This window comes from Falco peregrinus, chromosome 3, assembly GCF_023634155.1.
Source record: "Falco peregrinus isolate bFalPer1 chromosome 3, bFalPer1.pri, whole genome shotgun sequence".
NCBI lineage: Eukaryota > Metazoa > Chordata > Aves > Falconiformes > Falconidae > Falco > Falco peregrinus.
The window spans coordinates 48,994,681-49,021,289 of record NC_073723.1 but is presented as its reverse complement, the minus strand read 5'-3'; the positions used below and the strand labels follow the sequence as shown (position 1 = coordinate 49,021,289).

General features: G+C 44.4%; 1 protein-coding gene across 4 annotated transcripts in view; it reads left to right on the top strand.

The window, feature by feature from the left end:
* RGS20 (regulator of G protein signaling 20) overlaps positions 1-26,609 on the top strand; it is a 45,403-nt gene that overhangs the window by 6,428 nt on the left and 12,366 nt on the right. For 2 of the 4 annotated variants that reach the window (XM_055799131.1, XM_055799130.1), the window contains one exon: positions 16,114-16,458. The exons of 1 other annotated variant lie outside the window; for it this stretch is intronic. In XM_055799131.1, the coding sequence (XP_055655106.1) occupies positions 16,114-16,458 (345 nt within the window). Of the gene's footprint in view, positions 1-16,113; positions 16,459-17,197; positions 17,809-26,609 lie in introns of those variants that run through there. One more of the 4 variants, XM_055799133.1, reaches the window with a different exon arrangement.

Sequence of the window (26,609 nt, the reverse complement as noted above, 5' to 3'; positions counted from 1 at the left end):
GACAACTTATTATTTCTGTGCTCTGCAAAGGGATTTATCTACAGAGGAACCTAAATGACACTGCAAGGTTCAGAGCCACTTACTGTCCAAAGTTCCTTAAACACCAGCACTGCCAGCTTCCCTTCTCCCACTGACTATCTGTCCATTTACTTTGTTCTGTGCTTACGTTTCTAAATGCTGCAGCTCTGCCGGTGTGGCTGTCATCTCCAGTAGCAGGGACAGCCCAGGAGATGCTCTGTGACCACTTTATGAGCCCAGCTAAGGTGAAATTGCTGTCATGTGGAAGCTCTTGCATGAGGCTCTGGGGAAACATGTCTCCAGGACTTCATAAACTGTATCAGCAAATAATCCTTTCACATATGTAAAGTAAGCAACAGTACTAGTAGTTAATGAGTCTACAAGGACTGTGTCAGTGATTGAAAGTTAGAAAAATTACTGTCTGGAAATGTGTACAGCTCTAAGTCTGGGTAACTAAAATAAATTGCAAGCTTTACTTCATATAGGAAGCAAATACCTTTCTTGTATACTGATAGGGAACCAAGGCACAGAGGGTTTACATGATTTCCTAGTATTTAGGAAATCAACTTGAAGTTTGTAAGGTTGAAGAGCAGTTCGTCACTTACACTCCCAGAACAGACAAGATCACATTATTTTTTTTTTTCTGGTGGCATTAAAGCCTGAAGAAAGTTCAGATTCTTTCTGGTAAATTTTTTCTATATGTGACAGTGGTCACTATAGACAAACTATTTTCTTAGACCCATAATCTGTGTGACTGACAGGGTCTTTGATCAGACTGATTCCCCAGACCTCATTAATTTCCATGTTCCTTTCCACTTTAGGTGAGGTTTTGAATTTGATGCTTCCAAATGTGAGCAGTGGCTGCTTCTGAGAGCAAGTTGGCACCTAATTCAACATGCCAAAGAGTAAAAAAGTTGAAATACTAAATAAATTGGGTTTACTTAAGAAAAAAAAAAACAAAAAAACCCACAAATCTTTCAACAGAACACTTGAATTAGGTTTATTTATTCTTGAACATGCATTTCAAAGAGAAACTGAATTAGAAGATAAATATTTTTGAAAAGTGGTAGGCGAGGTTTAAAGGCCTTTTAAATTACCTTCATGATATTTAAATTTACTAGTGACTTGTTTATTTCTAATCTCCATTTGCATTACTTAGAAAGCCTTTCCCTCTGACATTTTTGCGTCTTGATTTATAAAAGTGTTAAAACCCAGAAGTGAATAAAGTGGGTTTTACCAGTCTCAACACAAAGATGCAAGGACTTACTTAACCCAGAGCCAACAGACACATTCTTGTATGCTCCCAATGAGTTTTTTGCAAGTTAACAAAATAAACATCCCAGCAACATTACACTGCACAGGGAGATAGTGAGAGGTTGCAAATACATCACAGTTTTTCCCTAATGACAAAATTTGGCCAAAGTCCTGTTACACTGCCATCACTTCCTCAGAAAAGGATGAGAATGTTCTCCACAGAGATTCTACATTTTAATTCATGTCCAGGTTACATCTGGATAAGACCTATTTCACTTCTATAACATAATTACAGTTTCTAAGCATACACAGATTTGGTTGGGTTTACATGAATAATACATCTACAGACAACAGGTGACTGGACAAGTGCCAACAGGACAGCAGTGTCAGAACTCTGAGGGCAGTAATAAGCGCTAATGAGCCTGAGCAGCCTCACCTGGGGCCACCACACTCACTCATGAACCCAGCAGCTCTATTTAAGCTTGGCCCCAAAGGGCTGTTCTTTATTTGGTTGAGCTGTGCTGGAGCTCTGGTCTCTGGCTGAGTGATAGCTATCCCCATTTGGTGCTGGAGCTACCTGGCTGAGACCTTAACCCCCACCCTGGGCTGGCTTCCTGCCTTGAACTTGGCTGTCCCTTGTCAGTGTAGGCTTGATTATGGAACCTGATTTTAGCCCTTGGCTGAGGGGCTGACTTCCTTGCTGCAATGCTGCCTTATGATCTGGACCTTGCTTGGCGATTTCTGTCCTGTTTGCCTTGCTCAAGTGCTGTGGGATTCCCTGGGCTTCTTGCTTACTTTACCTGAGAGAGCAACCCTATTCTTGCTGGTAAGCAGAATCCTTTCCAGCTCCTGTTGAGGTTTGCCTTACAGGTAAGATCTTTCTTTCCTTTCTTCCCTGAGGCATGGAGCAGAGAGGTGAAGAAAAGCATAGTGCTGAGTGAGAAGGTGTCTGTCAAGGAGAGGCAGAGAACAAGTATTGCACATCCTTAAAAATCAGCCTATAGTCTGATGCCTAATGATACCCCAGTTACAGCATTGCCTTTCTGCTTGCCAAGTCCTACCCTTCTGAGTTTTGTCTGGGAAACTAGGCAGAAACCAAAATGGCCACAAGCATACTGTCGGGAGTAGCAGCCCAGGGGAAGCATGGTATCTGTTTTCCCTCATCTAGCTAATCTTAGCTCTGCAGAAATCCTTTGGGTTTGCAGATGTCAAACATTATTCCGTGCACTGCATGTAATGTGGAAGCTGCTTGTGACCGTGCATAGCTCATCTAAATCATTTGGCAACTGCTATGAATCATGATTTGTTTGCTGAAATAGAGTTCCATTCACAAACAACTCCAGAAAGGTCAAAAATGATAAAAGATGTTATTTGCAAAGGATGCTGTGCCAGTTGAATGATTGCACTGCTTTGCCAAGTACCCTAGTGTCATCAGGTGATGAGTGTTACCAGTCACTAATTATTACTATTAACAATCCCTCTCAAGTTGGATATTGTCTTTATCTTTTGTAACAGTAGGAAAAGTCCTGCTATTGATCAATATACTCACCCTCTTCAGTCAACATAATCTCTGCCAAGTACATTTTCATGTCAGGGGTGTTTATTTGAAGTCTCTTTTTCATACTTAGTCACAGTAGCTTTTGTATGGTCTTAAAGCTTGTGATTGTGTCATAGGAACAAACCAAGCAGTAACTTATACTAAGAACACATTCTTTCTGTTCTTTTGAACAGGTGTTTTAATTAGATAAATAGGCTGAAACATGGCTTAATAGTCACATTTTATCTAATTCTTATGTTTGAGATGGGCGGGGGATGCAAACTGTATGGCTGTGGATTGAATCGCTTGGCAACTAACATTCTTTGTCTTTGCCCAAATAGTTATTCTTATACAGCAGATGTAAAACTTGTCGCGTGTTTGATGCTCTGTTTTATTCAGGAGCACTGATTCAAAGAGGGGAAGAGTTCTGGGAGAGAAGTAGGAGTATTACAGGATATTTAGGACCACCAAATTATAACCATCTTGCTGACAACTTCTTTGATAATACATTATACTTCTGGTTAGGAAAAAGGGTGGGTATTTTCCTGAGTAGTTAAAGACTAAGGTAATAGCTTTAAAACCAGCTGCATATGATTTTACTTTAAGCAAAATTATTTCCAGGACAAGCTGGAGAACATTATCTCTGTGTGGTCTTCTGTGCTGGTTAATTTTATTTTCTTGGCATGTATCCTTTATAACAACAGTTTTTCTTGTCCCTGAAGTGGTTGTACTAGTTAAAGGGCTAGCCCTGCATATTTCTAGACTATCAACCATAAAGTATAAATCCTTCTGAGACTTGCAGTGTCCAGCAAAATACTGGTGCACATCTTGTCAGCAGACCTATTAGGAGGATTAAGGCCTGTCAGCACCCAACCTTGCAAGAGGGGTCAGGCAGAAACTGGAAGTGGTTTCTCTTGTTTGCAAGAAAATTCCTCCAAGGAAAAACTTGTTTCATTAATTGCTGCTTTCAGAAGTCACAAAGTACTCTTGGGGCACAGGAAGCAATATTTCACGGTTGCTTCATACCCAGGTTTTTAGCACTTATTGGAGTCAGGGCATCCATGCTATGAAAAAGACTGTACTACTCATCTGGGGGGTTAGAATCCTCCCTTCCATCTGGTCATCTGAAGTGGGAGGTCTGTTAACTATAGTACTTGTAACTATGGAAAAACATTTCATCTTTGAATGATTTATGTTTATCATGGTCCAAATCTGCTAGCTGGGTAAAGCTCCTACAGTTTTCTGTATTGGCTGAGGAAGTAAAAAATATAGGATGAGAATCCAAAATAAACATTGATAGCAATTAAATAATTACTCTCATAGCTAAACCCAGCATTATTCACTAAAGGCTGTGGTCATCCCTGTGATCTACATCACTGCATGCAGGATTTTGGTGTGCTTGTGTCCCCCAGAGCCCATGTGGGGTCTGTATTGCATATGTATAAGCATAGCTGAGTATATAGGATAGGATTCAATGAGCTACCATGAGCAATGACATTAGAGATAGGCCTCTCCTTTAATTTGTGAATCATGGACCCAAATGTGCTCCTGAAATTAGCCTCCTTGTCCTGACACAGGACAGAGGACTGCTTTCTCATTTGACAGCCTAGCACTTACAGCTGTTGCCCAGGTTATGGGAAGTCCAGGTTCAAAAACTTCCCCTGAAGTGACTTGAAACCACATGCACCAGAAGGATCACCTAACCACTTAGTACAGTGTGTCTGTGAGAAGGATAGCAGGGGTCCCTTCCTTCCCTTGTGTTGAAATTTTTTGTTGTATAATTCAATATTCCTTGTATAGGAGTGGTGACGCTTTACTGTGTTCAAGGCACTTATCACACAAGGGTCTGAGATTCAATAAGAAATATTTCCATTTTTTTTAACAGGTAGTTGGCCCAGACCAAAATCCACAGGGAGGTCTTTTGCAGCTAGGTTGGAAAGTCATTCTCATTGCCCTTCTGGTTAGCAGGGTCTGAGCCAGGGAGGGCATTCTGAGGCTGACAGACAGCCTCCAGCAGCTAGGCCACCAGTCTAGGAGATCAACCCATGCAAATTCAGAGCGGAGGAAGGATCTAAGGCTGTATGTCCTGTCTCTCCAGCAAATATGCTAATAGCATCACTCAGATACGTAGGTCTGGCGGTGGGAGCTGGCCATATCTGGGGCTGTGGCTCCCAAATGAAGGCTAATGCATGTACAGAGCCAAATCAGTCCTGTAATTTCCTTTGAAAGAGACACATGAACACTCTTTTCTGCAATTGGGACTTTCATTTGTTCCTGTGATGCAGCTCCCCATGCAGTGTGTTGTCATTTTTTGGATGGCATGTTTAGATACCAGCTCTGTCCATGCAAGATGAGGGAGCAGGCACTGGTATCTACTTGAGTTCTGTGGGTCTTTCTGGGAGCCATGGAGGAGCACAATGTGCTGTGCATAGGGTACCCTTTAGCAGGCCTAGTCCTGAAGACACGCAACAAGCCACTGGCTTTGCTAGTATCCATGGATAGGACTAGTTTTTACCACTTGCTTGCTACCCCTGGGCAGCCTTGCAGATATCTTTCATGTTTGGTTTGGGGATTTTCTTCTCCCTGTATCTCCTCTGAATATATAATATACTAGTCTGCTAAAGGCAGCTCAAACCATTAAATATAACTCCTTTCAAAAATGTTTTAATCTTTAGCATCTTACATAAATGTAAGAACAGATGAATGTGGGTTATGCAGGAATTATTCTATCAGGCAGAAAGTTGGTGTGTTGTTTTTTTTTATTTGGAGAGGGTGGGTTGAATAGTGGGACAGTGCCCAGAGAGGTTCTGAAGTCTCCATCCTTGGAGATATTCAAACCCTGCTCAGTATGGTCCTAGGAAGCCTGAGAGCAGAAGGTTACACTAGACGATCTGCAGATTCTGCCTTCCAACCTCAACTATTCTGTGGAACAGAGCTCTTCACATGTCTGTTTTTTTAAACTGTTCTGTAATTACATGGCATAATATTTTTTAATTCATAAAATATATTTTTTTGCATCCAGAAACACAGTTCTGAGACTAGCTAGCTGTATTGCTCAGAGTTGTCTATAAGCAAATAATAGCTGTGCAGACAGCAGAGGGCTTTCTTTTGTAGAAGTTGTCAAAATAATAATGTACTACATATTAATGGATGGATTACTTGCATATTAATAGTGTGCAAATTTTCTAGCCCTCAGAGATAATTTGTACTAATTTGCAATCATGTATTTTTCTAATTTAGTGATTTACATATTTTACCTTTGAAATAGTCCTACAATTTCCTTTTTAGCTGTGTACCTTTGAAATGGAAAAATGTAGAATCCTGGGCTGATTAGGGTATTACTGTCAGAAAGAACTTAATGAATACAAAATTCAAAATATAAACTGTTTTTACATTAGTTCCAGAAATTTTCCAGCAAAACAATCCTAGACTGACCTGAATTACAGAGACTGCTTTCATTAATATAAGATGACCTTCTTTAAGTGCAATAAAATGTCACACTGATTGATAAATAACCCACCCAGCCTAAATCTAAATCAAGTAATTTGAGATATGGGTAACTTTAGATTTACAAATGTAGTAATTTAGGATATCCTTCCATCAGCAAGAATCAACTGTTTATCTAAAGGATACTGGGGAAAAGCAACATTTCTCTGGAAGACCATGGAGGCTGCCTTAAGACATCTAGTTTGGGTGTCTGTGAGTCAGGAGGAATTGATCTTTATTTCCTGATAGGTCTCTCACACCCAGACTGATGAAAGTAGATGATCTTCAGTAAAATGAAGTACCATTGTGCATTACAAGCCCCAGAATGCTAAGACATAATACAGCTGATGTTGCTCTCATTTATGGCTTCTCCTAGAGGCCATCATGTTGTAGAGATCACCTGAGCACAGTGTTCCCATCACACTCTGCTTTATTTCCAATACACCTCACGTCCAAGTGAAAGAGGAATTGTGGTGTGGGGTTTTTTTTCAGCTCAGATTTCTCAGGGATTTGAGTGCCAGGTTGCAGGTATTGGCCAGTCCAACCTAATTAGCAAATCCTTCCAGTGACCAGGAGAATCATGTGGGGTGTAGTATCATCAAAGGGAGTTCTGGATGGGAGCTTGAAAGTGTCATCTGAGCAACCATCCTCAAGCCCTTCCTGGCATGGGTTTACCTTGCCTGCTCTTTAAAACCTCACTAACACAGACTTTGCAGTCTAGGCAGTCAGCTCCAGTGCTTCACCACCCTACCATTGAAAACCCGTATTTAACTGAAATATCTGTCTGCCGTTTAAACCCACTACTCCTTGCTGTATATGTAGTGAACATGAAGGGTAATTTACTCCTTCCTCTTGCCTGTTTGTATACAGTGCGTGCCACATGACATGCATTTCCCATAAATGCTGCAAAACAACAAAACTCAGGAATCAATACATGCTTTTTCACAGCAATATCTTTCCACACAAAATTCAAAGACTCTAGTGGAAAATAAATTGTTTTGCAAGCCAGTTAATGCTTACTCAGTCCTACATTTTGCTGGTCCCTTCTGTGCAATAACAGGACAGTTTTTTACTCCCATTCATTGGCATGTCTTCATAAATCAGCTTCATCCTGTCAAAAGAAAGATGCAAAAAAAGATCAGAATATCCTACTGCAAATATCTTAATTTTGAAGCCCAGCTTCAGGTTGCTAGGTGCATCCTCCTGAGAACACGTCAAAGCCAAACCTCTGCCAAGCCAGGAAATGCAAGTGAGATACCATCCCACAGACTCTTCTCCCGGAGGCCGCACGGGATGAAAGCACCTTGTTTATGTACAATGTAAGTAACTGTATGTTTCAACACAAGCATTAAAACTTAATGCTGAGGCAGGCAGAATGTTATTTTTCCATCAGCCACATCCAAAAGTATGCTGAAGGGTAATACTTGGGAAATGGCAGGGATCGGTGAGTAGGTGAACTGGTGAAGCCTGGATCACAGTGGGTCTGTGCCTGATTACTACTGATTATGATATCTGAGAAGGCCTGGCCTTTCCCACAGCCCATCCCTGTGCTGGGTCCTGATTCCAATGAAACTTTCAGGAACTTCAATGTTGAGATCTTTAACTTAACAGATCCTCGGACTACCACCAGATATGGTTGGAAACAGCTCAGAAGGCTAATTGTCCTCAATATTGTACCTTTGGTGTTATTCTCAAAATAAAGCAAATCTAAAATACCATATCACATCTTAAGGTAAGAACAGACTGCAGCAAACCAGGAGCTGCCCAGTGATGCTGTCCAATGAAGCAGTAGCCAATGATCTTAGGAAATGTCAGATCACTTTTCCTGGTTCACTGTTGCAAGTGCTTATTTATGCCTACAAGAAGGATGAAAAATATTCTCGGGAATCTAGAGATGACAGGTGTAGGCTGAGAAATTCATACAGAAAAAGAGGAGAGGCTCAACTTCCATTATTCATTCAGTTCCCTTTGTGAACACAGCCTAATTTCAGGAAGTAGCTGTGACTTTTCCTGTGACATCTTGTGTGATTTACTTTAGGACTCAATAAAGGAGAAAACTGTTCTTAATGTTCTGTCAGCTTCATTGTTTCCTTTGAGGGTAGTCAAGAGCAAAAACAGTAGATCAGACTTAGACCAGTAAAAGATAAGTATTTGTTCTTGAAGTGCGTAATGACTTTCATTTATTATGAGAGGTAGCAGGATTATAATATTTTAAAGTATTAATTTTCTTGCACTGCAGTGCCTGAGTTTGTAAAATCCATGGTCTTCTCTTTTTATTACCAAACTGATTTGTTTAAGCACAAGCATTCTTCTAGGAGGGATGTCTTTGGGGAAGAGTATCTCCTTTTAGGGATTCCTTGCCAATCCTGGAGTTTAGTATCCCAAATAACCTTTGCCACTTGCACCCTTTTTGCCTTGTGGTTACTTGGAACTTGTGCTCAGATTCACGCAGGTTCTCAGACTGCACCAGAGAAGTGGCAGAGTTGCTCATCTCTGTCCCTTTGTCCTATTTTTTTCTTTTGCAAACTCTTGTTCCATTTACTGATCTATGTTACCCAGAATTCTGCATATCATGTCAATAAATGGGACATCTATAACCTCTATATTTAATATGGGCTCTAAATAAGGTAAAAGGGTGTTTCTACTTACATACAGACCTTCTAGACAGTTTGGCATGGAATAGTCAGATAGCTTTCCAATCAGAAGACTGATACAGTAAGTCAGTCTTAAATGCCAGGGATGTTTCTTCAAACTAGAATTTCTTCATGTTCACTGAAATTTTTGATTTTGAAAGATGGTTACTATTTTTTTCTGCTAGACAGAATAGCCACCTTTGTGCATTGTTTATTCTGTTCATACAGACCCTGCACAGATAAATGCATGCGCTTCATGTACGTACAAGAACAGCATCTGCTTGAATGATTTACCTGACCAACAGTGGTATGCTCAGACTATAAAATTGTTTCAGACTCATAAAAAACCTGTGCTCTCTCAAGTATCATACTGGATTCTAAGCCAGACATCTTTTAAACAGAAAGAAAAGCCAAACTCTACTGGGTTCTTACCAGCCTTTCCAAATCATTAGGATAAATAAGTTAAAGGTGTTACAGATCAGAGAAAAAAACATGGACTATTGCAGACAGGAAAATTTCAGTCTCACTTTGTCTTTTCTGTATTAGGTCGGAAGGTAGATTTGAAATGCATGCAGAAAGGAGGTTGGGAGGAACATTTTTGTCCACCCAGGAGGAAGATGCAGTCTTTCAAAGCAGTGGTGTAACAGGGAAACCACCATAAGTGTGGTCTGTTAATGAGTTGTTTTGAAAAATGATGCATAAAGATGGGATATAAAAACAGGTTTGTCCAAATTTCTACCCCTCTGGACTGCTGCTCTCTCTCTCTCAGGACCTTCTGAGAATCCACAGCAAAGTGCAGCATATTTCCAAAGGCAGGGAAACATGACAGACAGCCCCAGAGTGGCCGGAGGAAAAGGTCCAGCCTGCAGAAGAGTGTCTGTCTCTCTGAGCATCAGACAGGAGAAATGCAGTTTCACAGGAATACATCAAGTGCCTTCACCAACTTCAGAAGAACTCAGTGTTCTTCTGAGGTGTTTTTTTCCACCCCCTGGTTTGTTGGGGTTTTTTTTCCTTGAGGTCCTCTGTATCTGTAACCTGTAACTCTGTATCGGTTTCCAGGTCTCCCTTGGCACCACAGGTACCATTTGTAAGTCTGCTCCTAAACCCAAAGCAAGCATGACATTCAACCTGTAATTTGTACTGTCTGCAGTCACAGCCTCTCTAATCCAGTCATACACTCCTATATGGGTAAAATTGCATAAGGCATCCAGGAAGGAAAGATTAGTAAGAGATTCCACAAGGAAGCCCCAGGCCTTTCCAATCACTTCTGCAGTGGTATCTGCAAATGCAAAACAAGGATAACTTAACCTCTCTAAATCAGTACTTGTTCAGTACCATCGATACCTTAGTACACTGAGATAAGTATCACCTGAAGTTTTCCCATTTCCCAAAAATTTTCATACCTTCTCCTCGCCATCATTCTATACAGATCAGTTCCCCTTCCTCCCATTGTCATTCAAAGGTCTTTTTAAGATGTTAGAGAAACACTCCTGGTTAATACCTCAAACTAGTCTGCAATGAAGCAAGTAGTTTGCTTTTTATGCCAGCATCTATTAGCCTAGAATGTTCTCATTCCTGATACTGGGGGTTTTTAACCTCATACTCTTTAGCAGTCTCTCATTGCTTGCTCTTTATTCTTTTGTTCTTCAATGGAATTATGGTGTATTTTAGCTGTGATCTCTTTTTGTGTTCTCTGCCCCATTCTATGAGTACATTTTTCTCCCATCAGCCTTTTAACATGGCTGCGCAATTCCCCCAGTTCCTCCAGGTTTTCTAAGGTCCAAAATCTGATGAAAAGTCAATGGCAGAAGTGATAGTGGCTTCCTCATGAATCTTGTCAACTGGAATATTATTGTGCAGCCACGTTGTGCAACTGGGCTTTCAGACTCACTTTGAACTACTCTGAAACCTCAAGCTGTTCAGGAACATTGGTTCCAAATTGCCCCATCAATCTTCCTTTCTGAATCACTCTGGAATGTGACTAAAAGCTACTTTCTAGACCTAAAAATTGCAGTCATGTCAGTTTTAGATTATTCTTTAATTATATCCATTGCTTGCTGAGTATCTGTGTGGCAAGAATCCTGTGTAATAATTACATTGTGTGACCCAGAATATCAGGAATACTCTTGCAGGCCATGGTTGGACAGGTACTTCTTGAGTGACATTGATACTATGGAGATATTTTTCCTTTTCTAATCATGAAAAAAGGAAAATATTTGTGTCCAGTTTTAGCTCATTTAATTTCCATTGTGGGCAGAGAAAAGGACCTCTAATAGCACAAGAAGGAATCGTGCTTTGGCACGAATCCTCAACTGTTGAGGTTCCCCAGTCAAATTGTAGGTGCACACTGACACCTTCTGGAAGTGTGTAATGACTTACTGAGCAGCTTCCTTAACTCTCAGTTTTTAAGATGTAGAAGCTAATCTTTTTCTGGTCAACATTTTGCCCAGATCTTTGGTACAGGTTCTAGGATGTCATCAGGACATACACTGACAGAACGTTGCTGTGATGGGAGAACTTTTTTTTTTTAATCAAACCAAACCTGTAGGGGTTTTTAATGATTCCAAATAATTCAAAGGTTTATGGGCAAAATAGAACTAGAGATGTATGTTAACCTTGTGATTTATAAAGATGTAGCTAGCATTATTTTTTAGTTATTGACATGCATAATATGAGAGGGTCAGACAGAATACAGTGAGGCATCAGTCTGTCAAACACGGCAAAGGAAATGAATGACATAGTTTCTTCCTGCAGTCGTACTTCAGCAAAGATTTAAATTTTTTGTATGTGTCGTATTGCAATTTGTAATTAGACTCTCTTTGTCCAAGCCACCAGCTTCCTAGGTAGTCTTTCAATCTGCCAGAAACTCTGAGTCACCAAGGATTTTAAGCACATGAGTTGTGCCACAGAACTTTGAGGGCTTACAAACCCCACGGTGCCTGTCAGCTGGACTGGGGCCAGAATGGGTAGCAGAGCCATCACAGAGCTGACTGATGCTCTGAAACCCAGCATTCAGTCCTATTACTGGAAAACATCTCTTTATTTCTAATATTTAATTCCATCTCAAAGTTTATTTCTCTTTAAGCTTCTTCCTTAGAAGAAACAAAGATGGGATATGTAGGAGTGGAAAAGAAACAGGGTTGTCAGTGGTGACAGCAGAGGCTAATTTCCAGACTTCCTGAGACTTCAGAATACAGATTGACTGATATAAATATTGAAGCTGAGAGTTTTGGCAGAACATACATCTGGAATTGGCCAACTCTGAGAAAGTGCATCACCCTAGAAAATAACCTTACAGTGCTGAAATAATTAGCAAAGTACTAAGCAGAGCCATCAATAGCAAAGAATTCTAGCTGCACTGAGATCTAAGCCAAGGCTCATGATAATTCTTCAAGCATTAGTCCTAACATAATGCAATCACAGGTTTTGGCATAAGACCCTGAAGAACCTTAATCCTCCAGCAAAAGGCTAAGAGGAACCCTATGCACTGCGTATGTGCTGCTGCACAGTTCCATTTTGACAGTGTGAATGATGTGGCATTGGGAGGAACTTCCCAGTGTGACTTTCACACTTGGGCTTACACAAAATAAATTCTACTGACAAATTAACACATTGCTATTGATGCTGATGAAAAATCAAGTCCAAACAGCCATCCCTACATGTGGGACAAGTTGGTTAATGCTCTGTGGACCTGTGCAGTTCTATGATTAGTTTTACGTATTTGAAGACTCCAATTTATTCTGCCTTCCCTCAACATTGAACCTACATCTTCTATTGGAAACCAATTACTAATAGATCCATTAAGAAAAACTACTTGTATCTGTAAGAAACTGATGTTGAAAGTATAGAAATATCTAAAAGTTCAGCAGTGCTGTTTCCCATAATATCACTGGCATTATGTTCACTTCAAAATATGGTTACTTAAAATGCGTGTTTTAAAAATACATACTTATTTTCCTTTCAAGTTTTTATTAAGGAATAAGATAAAGCAAATGCTAGAATACTGCTGGTATATTAAAAAAATTGAACTTCAACTAAAGTCCCTGGAAACTCATTTTACTTCTGAAAAGATCTCCTCTCCCAGAAAAGCCTATCAGTCTTCAAAGTGATTTGTAACAAGTGCACTTTCATGTGAATGAAAATAGTCAAAAATGGCTTATTACTTTCTGTTTGAATTGCTCCCTAATTCACTATGAATCAGCTCCATTCAATGGTCTAGAAACTCTCTATTTAACAATTGAAGTGAGCAGGAAACACTAAAATAGACTAGTAGTACCTGTAAGCTACTCTACCTCTCCTGGGGCAAGGAGCAGAAGTTCAGGTATGAGGCCCAGCAATGTGTCCTAACACCTTAAAGCAAGCCAGGTCCCAAAAGAGCTAATATATGCATTTTCAGCCATTCAAGTGTGACTGAAAGAATGTTGGAATATTATGTTATTAAAATACAGATACTCTATTACCTTTCTTATAACCTGTTCTTAACGTTTTCAATGAGAACAAAATAACAAATGTGCCATACAATTTTTTGGTAATAATAACAATGACAGGTTTCTTCATTCCCACAAAGGCAAAATTATGAAAGCACATTAACTAGACATGTCTCCAGAAAGAGAGAGGCCGGAGTCTAAGAAATGTACAAAGGGACAACATTAAACAGCAAGGGTGCCCTATTCCTTTCTGGTGCAGAATAAAAAAAAAAAACAAACAACCATGGCATGATGGATAGATTTCACTTCTAAAAGTTCATCAATAACTTACGCAGACTTAATGCAAAATGTTCAGGAAGGTCTAGTAAAAGGATTTTTTTTTCTAATGCCTTATATACTAGTAGCTAATATCAATATTGAAATTGAGCCCTGAATTAATGTTTACCTTGTATATTACAAACAAAGGGGCCACTATATAGCATAATTTTATTAAATGTAAACTGTTTTCCATACATGTTTTTTGAAACAGAAGCAAGACCCAGGCCCAATACTCCCATGCCTAACTAGATTGTCAGGATGTTCATATTTGACTTTTCTGTCCTAGTGAAGTTGAATTAACCTGTACAAAGTAGGGCAGTGGTGGGGACTAAGAGCAAGGTCACCAACAAGCTACTCTGATGACAGAGGGAATTTTCTTTCACAGATGAGAAAAGTGTGCTCAGATTCCTTTTAGGCAAAGGGGTTCAATATGAGTCTTTCAGCTCTTAAAGTCCCTCAACTTTAAACCCCATTTCAATGAAGTCCAAGCACTTGCAGTTCTGTCTTAAGCATCTGGACATCAGCCTGCATCCATTATTCAGGGAGAAGGTGGTGCTTATTTTACCAATTTGGAGAGGACTTTAGGCCTCCAAGCCTCTCAGCTGTTTTGGAATGTAGGTGGTTGTGTACATATGCAGTGATGCAGATGTACCTACCTGCAGAGCTAGATAGATTTATCTGCAAACACCAAGCACTGGAAGACACTCAGCTTAGATGGCTTTGTTTGTCTAATACCATTCATGCTGGGGAGCATGAGTACCATCTTTTTTACACAATATGATGCACTATCACTGTGCATCATTGATGTTGAAAAAATAGCTGTCTTTAAGATAAGGTATTAGTTGATCATGACCCTCCTGACAGAAATGCAAAGGATGGAGCAAGACCATACCTTCCAAAGGGGTTACACTATGCCAGCATTTTAAATCTGAGCTTGTTATGTGAACTTAAACTTGAACATGCGAAGATTTAGAAGGTGACCTGGGTCCATAGTCTGGAGAGGGCTTAGGGGAATCACATCCACTCACTGGACAGAAATGACTGCCCTTCCTGACAGAGTGACTAGGAGCTGGATTCAAAAGCCAGTGGTGTTAACAGGTGTTGTGATCTTGGTCTTAGAACCACCTTGGTACACTTGCTGAGACTTTCTTCCCTTTTCTCTGCCAAGGACTGAGGCAGTATCACTTGATCCTAATTGTCAAGCCTAGAATACCTCCATAGTCCTGCCTGAGCCTTGACAGTTGCAATTTGGCACAAAAGCCTATTTAACATCCCAGTCGTGTGCTTTGTGCCATGACCAAAAGGGCAGAGATCTGCAGATGGGCTCCTTGCCGCTGGGCAGGAGAGCTACTAAGTGGGGGTGTGGGGTAGGAATCAGCCTTTCTATTTTTTCCACTCTCCTGGAAACATTGTCCAGCTTCCATCCGGTCCACCTCCCTGAAGAGACCTAGGGGAACTCTGCTGCTAGGCAACAGCAAGCTTTCCTTATGTGCAGGAATGGCAGCTTTCCTCACGGGTCTCAGCTTTAATGAGCACTTTCCCCTGGCACAAATGGCACCACAGCACCTTCTCCTATTGCAGCAGCAATAGCTTTGGTCTTCAAGGGCAGTGCCACCTCTGTGGGAAGGGCTTTCTTCACACTGTGCAGACTTAAACTCCTCTCTGTCTTCTTGATGTCAAAAGAATGGCTGTAGGCCAGAAATGGGGAAGATGTTTCAGGAAGGGATGGGTTCTGATGAGAAGATGGAGTCCTGAAGAGAAACAGGTGAAAATCATGGCTAGGGGAAACAGAGGCAGAGCCCGAATGGCAGTGATTTCTGTCTATTCCTATTCCGGGCTCATGCTCTGGTAAGGTGGCTTCCTCTCTCTAGGACAATGGCACTCGGCAAGGAAGGGGAAGGCCGTGCCGCGCTGCCGCTTGCAGAGCGGAGCTGGCTGCGCTCGCTGCCGCCCCCGAGCCGCGGCGGGGCCGTTTCAGGACCCTGGACAGGGCAGGGCGGCGCCTCCCGCCGAGCGCGGCCGGATTTGTGCACGGGGCTTTGCTGGGTGTGCTCTTTGCGTGTACCGTGTAAGCGGCCAGCCTCGTCCCCCTGCTCCTCTGGCACCAGGGCCGGCCCTGAACCCCAACGGGGCACTTGGCTCGGTACAAGAAGTCTCCTTCAGTTCTCACCCTAAAGGGCCGCCTTAGAAAAGTTAAAAACGCAGAGCATGCTCGCGGAGGGGGAGGGAGCAGCCCCGAGCACTCGGGGACAGACTGGTGAGGGTTCCAGTCTGCCACCCCTCAGGTTAGCTGTGCGGCGGAGGGGCTTCGCTTGGGGCTGGGCTATGCAGGGCGCCCGCCTGCTCCCCCCTCCCCGGTAATGCTTATTTTGTGTTTTTCTCTCTCTCTCTCTCTCCCCGCCCCGCACCCCGGCTCCCGCACCTCCCCCGCACGCCGCAGCCTCCGAGGCCTGCCGGGCCCCTCGCCCCGCTGTCAGCTCTGCTCTCCAGCCCCTTCCTGCGGCCGCAGCTCCCCGCCCGCCGGCCCTGCCCGCGCTTCGTCTCGGCGCCCCGTCGAGACGCCCCGGGGCCCCGCTTCGGCCCCGCGGGCTTAGCGGCGCTGCTGGCCGGTAGCGGGGCGGCCGCCCGCTGCCCGCTCGCCGCCCTGCTGCGGGGCCGCTGGGCTGAGCCGCCGGCCCCAGCCCCGCCGCCGCCCAGCCGCCTCCCCCCGGAGCGCCGGAGATGCCCGGCGTGCCACGGAGCCGCGTCGCCGCAGCCCCGCGCTGCCCCCGAGCCGCCCGGCGCTGTGAGTACCGCTCGTGGGGCCGCGTCCGCCCTTTCCTCCTCCTCCCCCACCTCCCCGCACCGGGGAAGCCGCTGTCCGCCCACGTGCCCTCAGCCGGCAGCGGCGTGGGAGCCGGGGGCGCTGGGTGAGCTCCCACGGTGAGAGCCCCGGGCTCCTCAGGCAATGCCCGCTGCTCCCCACCTGCCACCCCCATCGCTCCCCGGGTCCGCTGGCTCCAGCAAGGCGGTCCTGCGGCCGCCGTGCTCCGCACCCGGTACGCAGGCGGGAAGGGAGCAGCCCCGACGGCAGGGCTGCCCGCCAGGTCTCCCGGGAACCGGGAGCCCGGCTTCGGGAACGCGCAGGGCGTTCATGCACCAGATCAGTCGAGGTTTCACGGGAAGACCGTGTAGCTCTGCCCGGGGACGGCGGTGACAGAAGCCAGCACCAGCCGCCCCGTTAACCCATGTCCCACCGACGGGCGCGCTGCGCCCTCCCGGCAAACGGCGTCTGGGACTGCACGGGGGGCCGCGGTGGCGGGACCTTATCGGTGAGATAGTCCCCAAAGCGTGGTGGTGCTGCGCAGGGCGCTGCCGCGAGAGCCGCCCCGGAGGAGCGGAGCGAGGGCCGAGCTCGGCGGGGCCGGGCACCCGCCTTCCCCGGGGCCGCGCCGGGCGGCCGCCGCAGCCGCCAGTAACATCGTGCCCTGCTGAAACGGGAGAACGAGACAGAGAGAGCCCGGCGGCGGCGAGCTGTGCGCTGCAGGCGGACAGGAGGCAGCTGAGGGAGGAGGGAAGATGTATCCCTGCAGTTACTTAAAATGCAGGCGTGCTCCAATCCCGGGTTTATAAGCACGGCTCTCATTTAAGGCTTCCATGAACATTAAAGCACCAGTACCGAGCCCCGCGGCGGCACCGCCGCCTCCTCTGGCCCTTCCCACCCCCTCCCCCGAGCGCAGACACGCTCGCACGCCGGTTGCTCCGGCATCCCTCCCTGCGGCGCCGGCCCCATGGCTCCCCCCGCGCCCTCCCCATCCCGCCGCCGCGGTGCGGGCGCTGCGGCGGCTAGTCCCGTTGCGAACCGCCCCTGAGCCGCAGCGGCCCCCGGTGCTCGCCTCGCAGGGGGCGGCCCGGCGGCAGCCCTCCCCGTCGTGCCGGGAGGGGGACGGGGAGCGCGGGCTGCCGGCCTCGCTCCCCCCCGGCTCCGGACACCGCGAGCGAAGCCCACCCGCGTCCGCGGCTGGCACCGTGACACGAGCCCGCGAGGGCCGGGCGCATGCGCGGGGCTGGCAAGCCGCCGTTCCCGGGCGCCCAGCCCGCCTCTACCGGAGGGGAAGCGGGCGAGGACTCACGGCGGGGCCCCGCCGCCGACACCGTAAGTACCGCTCGGTCCCGCCCGGCGGCCGCCGCGCACTGCGGCCCCGCACCCCGGGCTCGTCGCTGGCAGTCGCGACCTCCGCGCCGCGGTGGGGCCGCCCCGGGTGTAGCGGGACGGGACGGGACGAGCGGCGCTGCCAGCGGACCCCGCGGTCGGGACGGGTGAGCGGCCGCGGCCGCCCTGCCCGGGAGGAGCCGGAGGGACCCGGCGCGAAAGGCGCTTCCCCCGGTCTCCCGGAGTGCCGGGAGCCGCCAGCCGGGAGCGCCCAGTGCCGGGGCTCGCACCGCCCCGTCCCTCCCCGCGGGCTCCCGGCGCCGCTCCCAGCGCGGCCCCAGCGCAGGGCCCAGCCGGCAGCCGGCTGCCCCGGCACCGAGGGCAGGCACCCGCCCCCGCGGGCTCAGACCCGCCGCCGCGCCCCGGGGCCGCGCCGTGCCCCGCGCTGCCCCCCTCGCCCCAGCGCGGGTGCCGGCCCCGCTCCCGCCGTGCGCCCGGGGCCTCTTTCGTCTCTCCCCGAGTGCTGCTGGAGACCCCATCCCCCCTACCCCTCCGCGACGGGAGTCCCGCGGCGCGCCCACTCTCGGGGCCCTCGGCCCCCTGCAACGTTAGACACGAGTAGCAGCAAGGCAGCGCTTCCATGTACTCTTTCGGTATCAGCCTGCCACATCACCCATCCCCAGGTGCGAGAAAGAGCTCTTCCTGAGCTCTGCCTTTAGTTAACGTCAGCAGGTACGAAAAAACATGTAATGGAAAGTGGACACAACTGCAGAAAGTGAAATAAGATTATCCTTGTGTGTGCCAGTAAGAATTGCAGTAATTTAATACGTGTGAATTACTTGATGTAACCATTCCGTTATTTCACTTTTGCTGTTGAAAAACGTAAGATCAAAACTTTTCATATGGTGTCAGCAGTATGACATAATGGCGAGGAGTTGCCTGGTACCTCTGTACCTGTTGCGCAAACAGAACATCAGCATTAGATCCAGCACTTCGCAGAGCTGTGTACTGCGGCACCGGTTACGCCAAGGGTCTGCTACAGAACCAAAAACCAGTAACCATTAGTTCAATTCAATGAAGCACCGAAATCACTATCAGCTGAGTACTAGTTGTGGTCAGGTTAAAATAAGGAATGTCTTTCCAAACTAAGAGCATGTTGAAGCCAAATGAATGTAAAACTAGCACTAGGTTTTGTAAAATATTTTAAGATGAGAGAGCAGTTACCTTATTTCCCCTTCACTTACTTATCTACTCGACCATTAATACTTATTTTGATGTCTTTACTCTGGGTCCCAAATGGTTAATCGTGGAAGCATCACCTTGGCTGTTACACACCTCTGTCCCTTGAAGAGCGGCGCACATTTTTTGGAGTGAGTGGTGATGCTTGAGGGGCTCAGCTTAAAGTACCAGGAAGGAATCTGCACAGTGTAAGGTCTCTTGGAACCCAGGTCACAAGTTGATGAACCCGAGGCATAGGCAACTACCACTACTTAGTTGCTTATAAAAAATCATCCCATCTTTCATCATTAGGAAATGTTATCCCAAGGAGGCAGCAGGTCTTCGCAATAGCGCAGAGATCTCACATTCAGGAGCAAGACTAGTCTTAGCTAGAAGCTCGTGATTCTTAACTTTCTGTTTATAGGCTTGTTTCAAAATTGTCATAGCCAGGTGAAGCGAAGAAGTCCAGAAAGCGTTGTGACCAAAATGACGGTCCGTTAAGCCAAATTCTGACTTACTTCAGCTTTAAATTGACTTTGGTAATACTCCTCCCAGCTGACATGGCGCCATTTGGCACCACAGCTGAACTTGAGGCAGAGGGTAGCTACCGCGGTGCCTACCCTACCAAAGCAGCCAGATGCCAGTGTAGTACAATCCAAAGTGAATCGCGACAATCGGAATCAATAGGAAATGGTATGTGAATCACTGTTTAATGCACTCCAGCATGAGTCATCCCAATTCAAACCAGCTTTCAGACCAGTACAATGTCAGTCAGCTCCGCACACAGTTCGATATGAGTCAGATCTCAGCACCGAGTACAATATGAAATGAGTCACAGACTAATACAGCGCCATGTGACTCCAGTACCCAGTGTGAGTTGTCAGTTCTGTGTGCTATGAGTCACTTCATAGTACAGTAAAATGGGCTTTTTGGAGACCATTCATAATTAAGCACAATGCAACCAAGCGCCAGTAGGAGATGATGGGAGTGAGCAGAGTAATCTGCTATGTGCACCAGTTTCACTGTTTGCATAGTAAAGAGGTTTGTAAAATATTAGGATGAATGGATTTTTTTTATTTTTTTTTTTTAAGCCAGCTGCATAAAAATACCTAGAAGCAAATATTTCCTCTAACATTAAAGCTAGCCAAAGCAGAGCTGAAGCAGCCGTAAAACTCCCAGCACTGGAGAAGCCTGGGGTTTTGTTTGTTTGTTTTTGCTTCTGAGAGAGCTGATCAGCCAGTGTGAACTGACATACATCCAGCGAGGCTGACTCCAGCTGCCACGGAAGACGAGGCAAGGGATGCCGACAGGCTGTGCTGTGCTGTGCAGAGGAGGATTTGACACTGATTTAACTTAATTGCAGTTTGCAATGACCTGGTTTGTGAAGGGACTCAGCATGGAATGAAGTTACATCCATACTGGCATTCGTACTGCTCCACTGTCACAGTACCCACATAAACAGCAGGACTGCAGTAACAGGTTGCTTTTGTTGCTTTTTCAATGCAACCAGTAAAAAAAAAAATATATCTTGCCTTTCCCATATTACAGGAGAAATAATGACAGAGAGTGACCCTGCTAATTGCATGTTAGAGTAACGTTTGCAGTGAAGTCTCTTGTGGTAAAATCCAAAGGAATTACTTTACAGTACTACCAGAGGAGATATAGAGCATCCTTCTAAAAAGAAACACACAAAAATCCCACTGAAACCCCAAGTAACTATGTTTCTTAACAAGAAAGTCAGATTTTACTCAGAGAAAGACTTCAGTGCGGGAAGTTTTTTGCAGACAGCGGGTTGGTCTGGCAGCCAAATAGTGCAGCATTGAATAGCAAAGAAAAAGGAGCAGAAGACATCTAAGCCCTTGGTAGAAAAACACCTCAGTTACAGGTGACATGATGGAGGCACCGTTACCTGGAACTATGTGGGTGTGATACACTTTCAGCCGTTCCTTTTGAAATGTAAAGCAATGCTTTAATCTGGATAGATGAACCCAGCTCCTCTGAGCTGCTGCTCCTCTGGAAAAATAAATAAAACAGGTAAAGGCACTCAATTTCTGCACATTTTACATAAAAGCATCCCAGATTTTTTTTTTAAACTCATGGAAGGATACTTTCTCTTGCAATTTCATCTACTTAGGCTTTTGACAGACTCAGACGCGGCAGTGACATAAGAAGCTGCTTTATTCTGCATGGCTGCCAGTCTCCGTTCTGCGAACCTCCATCTTGCCTTTGTAAATTCTCAACCATCTCAGTCACCCCATTACAAGATGCCACATCTTCAACAATACAAAAACACTTGCAAAGAGCTTTTGCTCTTAACTCACTAAGTGGGCAATCCAGTAACTGCCTAAAGCGTGTGCATATGTGTGGGTGAGTTCATTAACATATATTACAATTATTCTCCATCTAAAATAGTATACTGCTTGATGCAGAAAGCCTGTGTGTCAAATTTGTCAATGAAGAGAAAGAAGCATGAGCATCAGGCTTCCCGTTCATATTTCAGTTGACAATAAACTGCCACAGGCTTCAGTGGGAGCATGTTGCAGCTCCTCAGCTCCTCCAAGTATTTCTAAATTAATAAAATACAGATTCAGAGAATTACTTGGAGCTTGACCCCAAGTTGCAAGCCTCTTATGACATTAGTAGATAAGGACAGAATCTCTTTTCTTCCAACTCACTGGTTATCATTATTGCAGGGATTTGAAGAGAAAGCAGCAACTGCAAGAGTTACACCACCTCACCTAACAGTCCCTGAAACCAATATTTGGCTTTCATTGCTTTAATGGAGTTTGGATCAGGCCTGAAGTATTTACTGAAAAATAATTGGACTATGATGATCTACATCTGTGCGCTCACTCCAACTGGCTGTCAGGTAGCATTATAGCACAGGGCTTCACAGGCTGTATAGTTCCTGCAAAAGCTTCATGCTGTGGCCATGCAAATCAGCCCTAAGGACAAGTTAAGGCTTGCACACCTGCCCGATTGTAATGTGTACAAGGAGGAAATATCATATCTAAGTAGTGATGTTTAAGCAATAGAATCTTTGCACTTTGAGCTGAGAAAATGTCATTGTGCTTTAGCATAAAATGAGGATAAAAGCATAAAATCATTTTCTACAGTCTTCTGTGTATTCTTGTGTTTGGGTTTTTTTTTATTTGGTTGGGGTTTGTTTTTTTTTTTAAATTTTACATTTGTGGCTTAGGTTTTAAATATTCCTCCTTTGAGAAGCTATTTTCTTGGTAGCCCACCTTCCTACTGAGAGATTAGCAAATACTATAAATGTTACAACTAAGCCAAGTATTATCTGAGGTGCTTTTAACCAGGGAAATAATTTTCATTCCTGACCTTCACACTCCTTTGCATTCATAAGGTCACATACAGAAATGCCTCATAATCTGAATGTCAGATAGGCATGCCTTGGAGAGGAAAAGGTATGGCAGACATACTTGTTCCAGTACCTCAGCATTACTCTTAAGGCATACAGTAGTTTTTCCACTCTTGTCAAAAGTAGCTTTTCAGATGCTTGCTTAAGTCCCTGGGTTTTGTTTTTGGTTTTGGGTTTGTTTTTTTTTTTTTTTTTCGGTTTTTTTTACTTACTTACTAGCACTCAGTAATATGAGTGTGTACTTTTTATATGAATCATAGATGCTATCTAGTGGATAAGAAGCAAGAACACGTGCCATTATTTTTCCTCTACTTTTGGTTCATTGCTTTTTAGAGACATTTTTATAATGGAGTAAATTTGTTGTTATCATTAGAGAAGGACCTCTCTCTTTCTGTGAGATCCAGAAATTATGCATCTAAGCATCCGCATAGATACTACATTAGATTGATGCGAAACAGTGAGCAAACAAGAGACAAGCTGATCAACTCAACTCCTACTCCCCTTTCCCAGTTATCTGACTAATTGGTGCACTCCGTGTGGGATCTGGACAGCTCTCTGGATTCCTTCAGGCAGGACTCACTGTGCCTAGACAACTGTCTTTACGTTTCAATGTGCTGATTAACATCCAGAGTGGAGAATATGGCCCTTCCAGAGCCTCCAAGGCTGCAAAATTGATCCAACTCTACATAGATTGCAAGTGGCCAGATGAGACTTGTAAGTAGCCAGCCAATTGTAAGTAGTCAGAAGAAACTTCCTGCAGATGCGGAAATGATCATGTAGCACAGTCTTTTGTATGAATTTAGGTAGTTAGGAGATGTTTTGTATGTAGCTCAAGATGATCACAAGGGATGGATCACGCGTCTGCTGGAGCAGTCGCAAGGAGCATGGACCAGCTGGATGTAAGAACTGCGCAGTAAAGCACGATTCAGAGAGTCTCAATCTGGTCCAGCCAACACCACCACAAGAACCTTTGCAACAGAAACTCCTGTTGCCACCTGGACACTGACTGTCTTGTTCAAGGATTTGATTTCCCACAGCAACTTGGTATTAGCAAAATCAGAGACTACCTAACAATCAGCAGAATAGCACCTTTTAGTCCTTCCCTATCACGTGAACCAGAGTCGTATTTTTTCTATTAAATTACGGCTACCCAAGCCCTCACCAAGCAGACACAGGGTCTTTGGTAGTGCTGTCATTACTTTGGGCAGTCAAACTGATACAACTGGATGGAGAGAGACATCGCACATTATATCCAACAATTGGCTAAAACTGTACCCAGGCTGGGGTTAAACTATGTGATGGTAGAGGCTGAAGTCCTTTGGTTAAAGGTATCTCATCTCATTCCATCCGTAGCTAAAAGTACTTTTGGATTCCTTAGAAACCAAGTACAAGATAGCGGCCCATCTCCAGTTTTTAAAGCCCCTGTGTCTTCTTCTCCAACCCATTGTCAAACAAGGCATGTAGCTGCTCCAGATGGTGGGGACAGAGAAGGCAGACCCCAGTTCGCAAGGTGCAGTGAGCATCCAGCACAGAGGGTTCTCACACAATTTGTTCATTATCATAGCACCTTCTGAGAGATCTGGAAATCTGAGAAGATAAAGGAGGCACAGGGAGTTTAGAGCAGTGAAATTTCCATTTTTGTGTGAAGGAGATAACCTTAGGGAAAGAAAAGCAATTTTTTATTTTCTTATTCTTCCTCAATGATGCAGATTTTAGGGTATGGATCTCCCTTGTAGTACTGCAACCTAGTAAAGGAGTTAACAGTAATTAAACAAGAACAAGAGACCTGGGAGCATCCAAGGTTTTTGAGATCCAGACATATGAAGGGATAAACCTGTCACAAACTAGGCTGAATCCCTCCACTGGGGCTTAGAAATAAATTCTCCTCCTGAACCTTCCTCTCTTGCCTTGGAGAAACAATATAACCTTGCCTCAGTCCTAAAGAAGGAAGGCACTAGATCTCAGTGTGACTACCCGAGTGACAAAAAAACTAAACAAAAACAGAGCAGGTATTTGAGCTTGAACCTGTGAGATGTTAGTCTTCCTGAACTTGCAAGGACCTCAAAGAGAATAGGAGATCATCTCCTTACAGGTCTGAATATTTAACTACTTAAAGAAATATATCTAAAATCCTAAACATACTACCTTGGAAAAAATAAAAAGTCATCTCTAAATTTACTTTCTAGTCAAACCAGTAAGAGTTCTCTCAAAGAATAAATACAAAACTATTCAATCAGAGTGGAAATAGTTTATGCACAATGATACATGTTCACCCTCTGCATTCTCTCAGTGTGATGGAAAAAGTCACTTTCAATGGTAAAATAAAACTCTCACTGTTTGTAACCTTCTTTCTAAATGCATTCAGGAAGCAGAAGGAGGATTTTTAAACAAAACATTTATACAAATTTTGAAGAAAGGCATTTCAGACAATTCTGCTTAGCACCACCTGGTATTAAGTCCAACCCAAGACATGAAGTCACTTTTCTCTGCAGCATAAATACAAGTACCAGATCACATCCCTAGGTGGTATAAATCCCCTTGTCTTCACCAGCCATAGTGAAGTGAGGTAGTTTTTCAGCAGCTGAAAATAAGACACACACTACATGTAATCAGAATTAATACTTCAAAATTGAATGTATAAAAACTAGGATGGAATTTTCTCTGATCACAATGAGATCTTGATGTTTCAAAGAAAGCATCTTCATTGTTGATGGAGATACTTATATTTGATATTTGACTGTCCAGGGAAATGAAACAGAAAATACCTGACACTGGCCAGTAAAAAAAACATTTTAAACCAGATACTAATTGCATGCCATGCAGACCGAAAACCTTAGAAAGAACACCTCCATCTTGGCTTTATTTCAGAGTCAGCTGATGAAATAGGTGACTCTCCTGGGAGGCTGATGTGAAAACATGCTGTATTTACTGACTGCCATTTTCAAAGTGCGCACCTGGTAACATGGAACAGAATATATCAGCTGGTGGAAGAACATTTGCACTGTTGATTACAGAAAGTGCACCTAGTGTATTCATTTTTTATAACTGCATTATAAAATTTCCCCATGAGAAGGATTCTGTCCAGTTCAATCACAGGTTCTTTCCCGCTTCAATGCCAGACTACAAAACAGTCTCCTGTCATATGCGAGTGCTCTGACAGCACCAGGTATAGGAGGATGGCTGTACACCTTGTTTTCCTCAGGAACGCATAGTTTCCTTTTACAGCCAAATAATAGCTCTGAATCACCCTTGATTTTATACACACTTTAGCCCTCAGGGCTCCTCGAGCCCCAGAGTCTTCCAACTGATTGCTACAACTAATATTTTCCCTGCCCAGCTCTGTACATGCATTTCTTTGCAATATCATTCTACTTGTTTAACAAAACAAAGATAATTATTTCAGCATAGAGATAATTATTTAAGCATCACAGTCAGGTTATGGGACAAGTTTAGGACACCTCTTATGCTCCTTATGAAATGCATCAGCTGGCAAGGAAGCTATATACATTACGTGTGCCTCTTGCCCTACTTCCCTGGTCCACCACTTGTGGGTCTGCTGAATATGTTCTTAACTAGAACAGGGAAAGAAAAATATTTAGCTAAATGTAGGTACCAACATATGTCATTCCCTTTAACAGCTTTAAGGTAAGCTATTGGATCAAAATGCTGTTGATGATTCATATTTTTCATTATTAAAACAACCTGATCACCCACAGTAACAATCTAGAAAATAAGGAAAGCCCTCTTGCAAAATTAAGTCACACTTCCACTGGTTTTTATTACAGTGGGTTGAAGCTCTTTGGCATCATACTGTGGGATAATAAACTTGAAGAGGTCACCAATCACTGGTACCACGTACTATAGCAGTAGAAGCCATAAGTGAGTAATTCTTCAACTAATATATACTGTTAGTGTCATCATTGATGCAAAGAACACAGACACTAGAATTTCTAATTGGTTTTACATCTACTGCATGACCCAGTCAGACCATCCAATGTCCCAAATTAACAACCGTAACATTATACAAACAGAAGACCTTTTTACAGGGAGGTCTAAGAAAACCCTCCTTTTTGCCCTGAGCATCTGAAGTGTACCGAAGGCAAAAAAAATAGCCATCTCCATTCCTGCAGATCTGCGAGTCAGGCAATTGTTTAAAGAGTTGTTAATGTGGGTTGTACTGTAAAGAAGCAAGGAATTGTGTAAA